This window comes from Echeneis naucrates, chromosome 2 (genome assembly GCF_900963305.1).
Source record: "Echeneis naucrates chromosome 2, fEcheNa1.1, whole genome shotgun sequence".
Classification (NCBI taxonomy): Eukaryota; Metazoa; Chordata; class Actinopteri; order Carangiformes; family Echeneidae; genus Echeneis; species Echeneis naucrates.
The window spans coordinates 17979344-17982634 of record NC_042512.1 but is presented as its reverse complement, the minus strand read 5'-3'; the positions used below and the strand labels follow the sequence as shown (position 1 = coordinate 17982634).

Genomic DNA, 3291 nt, shown 5'->3' with positions numbered 1-3291 from the left:
CCAGATATTAAAATGTGCTTCTTCACCAATAACAGTCTTTCCTCGGTGCATCGCAGCGTTGCTGCAGCAGTTGTTGTACGGAGGGGGGGTTAAATCTCTCCCTCTTTCTCTCCTGCTCGCCACACAACGCCGGGGAAACAAACAAAAGGGGTGCTCTGAATGGCACGTGCTCCAGGCGTCAGTCACCTGTTTCCTAGCAACAGGCACAACAGAAAAGCACCTGTGGCTCTGAATAGGAGGCAGGGTCGAGCTGAGTTTGGCCAAAAAACTGGGGACAAATTGAAAAATTGAGCCGTGCAGGTCCCGACTTATACAGGAGCAGTGTCACAATTATACAGAACATCCCATCATTTTAAAACTCTTTTTTCTAACGCAGTTTGACTCATCAATGTTTTTTTTTTTAACCTGGTTGTATCTGAAAATCATGAATTTCATTCCCATTAGTCTATCTTGCTTTGATGACATTAATAGGAAAAACTATGAGAGCTGCAGACTCCCTCTCTGAAGGACAAGGCGCAAAATGATGGGAATTAAGCCCTTTACGTGATGTGTGTGTGTTTTCAGCCACACACACAAACAGATGACAGAGAGTCATTTTTAGGTCTCGCGCTCCGACGTCACCAGAACCTCGAGCCCCTGCATGCAAATCACGTCTGAGCTCGAGCCTCTCCATTGGCCGCCTCGCGCTCATTTAGCTGCTGTCAGAGCGCGCGGCCCGGGCACGCTCCGGTAACTTTTCCCAGTCCGGCTCCAACCGAAGTCCGAGTCCCGGCTCCCGGATCCCGGATCCCGCTGCCGCCTGCCTGCGCCCACGGATGGTTTGTGATTTCTCCCTGAGGTTACCGCCGCCTTTCCTCCGCCTCTCCGCCCGTCGGGAGCTCCAGCAGAGCGCACCGAGACGAGGTGAATGTACAGCATCATGATGGAAACGGACTTGGATTCCCCCGTGATGCCCCAGACCAACCCATCCAACCCGGGGGGACACGCCGGCGGGGGGGCCGGGGGCAAAGTCCCCCAGGAGCGGATCAAGAGACCCATGAACGCCTTCATGGTGTGGTCCCGGGGCCAGCGGCGGAAAATGGCACAGGAGAACCCCAAGATGCACAACTCTGAGATCAGCAAGCGGCTGGGGGCCGAGTGGAAGGTGATGACCGAGGCGGAGAAGAGGCCGTTCATCGACGAGGCGAAGCGGCTCCGGGCCATGCACATGAAGGAACACCCGGACTACAAGTACCGGCCGCGGAGGAAGACCAAGACGCTGCTGAAGAAGGACAAGTACTCGCTGGCCGGCGGGCTCCTCGGCTCCTCGGCGGTGGGGCAGCGGCTGGACAGCCCGGGGGGGGCCCACGCGGGGGCCACCGCGGGCTACGGCTCCCACGTGAACGGCTGGGCCAACGGCGCCTACTCCGGCCAGGTGGCGGCCGCGGCGGCGGCGGCGCACGCCATGATGCAGGAGGCGCAGCTGGCGTACACGCAGCACCCGGGCACCGGAGCGCACCCGCACCACCCGCACCCGCACCCGCACCACCACCCGCACCACCCGCACCCGCACAACCCGCAGCCCGTGCACAGGTACGACATGAGCGCGTTGTCTTACAGCCCCATCTCAAACTCTCAGACCTACATGAGCGCCTCCCCGCCGGGCTACGGCGGGATCACCGGCTACACTCACCAGCACCAGAGCTCCGGCGTGTCCCCGGTGTCCGGGGCCATCGGGGGCACTTTGGGCTCCCTGGTCAAATCCGAGCCCAGCGTGAGCCCCCCGGTGTCCGCGGCTCGCCCCCCGCCGCCGTGCCCGACGGGAGACCTCCGAGACATGATCAGCATGTACCTGCCGGCCGGAGAGGCGGCGGGGGGGGACTCGGTTCAGAGCAGACTGCATGTGCTCCACCCGCAGCACTACCAGAGCAGCGGCTCCACTCCGGTGAACGGGACGGTCCCTCTGACTCACATTTAAGCCCAAAATGTACGATAAGCACTACAAACCACAACCAAATATTTAAACTCTAAAATTTGGGGCGCAGGCTGCTGATGAATTGTAAATTATAGGCGGTTATAGCCATAAAAATGCAATCACTTTGAACAAACTTTTTTATTATTATAATTATTATTATAATTATTATTGTTATTGTTCTGATTTTTATTTTCTTTCAGTGATGGATTTTTTTTTATTTTTATTTTTATTTTTATTTTTATTTTTTTTGTCTGTCCGAGCTAAAGGAAAGCGCATCTGATTTACTTTTGCTCTCTGGAACAGAGCATGCCAAGTTTTGACACGATTTAAATTATAATCCGTGAAGGCTGGTGCGTTTTGAAGGTTATTTTTTCCCGACTTTTCTGTGGAATTAAAAGCACCAGCTGTGTGTTTGAGGGATCCTGAAAACCTGTTCAAAGGGGACCGTATAATAAACGGAGGGCGGTGTGGAAGATGTGTTTAAAAAATAAAAAATAAAAAAACTTTCTAGGCTGCAATTTTAATTGATTTCCAGTTTTCATGCTTGTAAACACGTGAGTCAGTCGCTGTAATTTGAATTTGTTTTTGTTGTTGTAAAATCTTGTAAATTGTGAATAAATAGGCCTACTGAAAACGCTTTTATGCAATTGTACATAATTTACAAAATCACGAACGCCTCTTTTCGGGTCGGAGACGAAGCAGTTCCGCGCTGAGTTGCAGAGATTCTGCAGAAAAAGCGTTCGTGGGATATTTATTTTTGCAGGAAATTTAAGCGGACTCACATTTATTCAATTTCTGAAATATATTTAAAATGGTGTTAGACCTGTTTTGTCATTCCGGGTTTATCTAAATCTACAGATAAATAATCTAAATAAAAATAAGGAAATGGAAAATAAACAGTCGGACTGTTAATTGATTGTCTTTAATTGGAGATATGATCATAATTTTGCTTTTCTTCCTGATCGAAATATTTGAATTATCCATCTTATGAGCTGCCATGAAGCCTGAGAATATCTTACTTTTTATCCTAAAATCAGACGTGTTGCTCAGTTTTCCTGCTCTCTGTACCTGCTGTCTGACATGCTGGAGGTGAAAGGTGCTTCTACACACTTGTTGGTTGAGGATTTTCTTTCTAGGAGGAAGAATATATATGAGTTCATTTGACACTGAGCCAACTCTCCTGCTTTACTGTGAGTGTTTGATACTGAAGCATATTTCCATTTTTCCTTTTTCAGGAAGTATGTTGTCTTTATGTTTATTTCAATTTCCTCTCTCTCTCTCTCTTTTATTTATTTATTTATTTATTTTTTCATTCTTGCCGGTTATAACGATGCATG

The 3291-nt window shown here is 49.7% G+C and overlaps 1 protein-coding gene across 1 annotated transcript; it reads left to right on the top strand.

Moving 5' to 3' along the window:
• Positions 1-787: 787 nt before the first annotated feature.
• sox1b (SRY-box transcription factor 1b) lies at positions 788-2208 on the top strand. Its single transcript, XM_029517846.1, has one exon. The coding sequence runs from the start codon at positions 908-910 to the stop codon at positions 1955-1957; it is 1050 nt and encodes a 349-aa protein (XP_029373706.1). The 5' UTR covers positions 788-907; the 3' UTR covers positions 1958-2208.
• Positions 2209-3291: the final 1083 nt, after the last annotated feature.

Excerpts from the sequence above, each read along its gene's own strand:
- sox1b (XM_029517846.1), top strand. The coding sequence starts at position 908 with ATGTACAGCATCATGATGGAAACGGACTTGGATTCCCCCGTGATGCCC.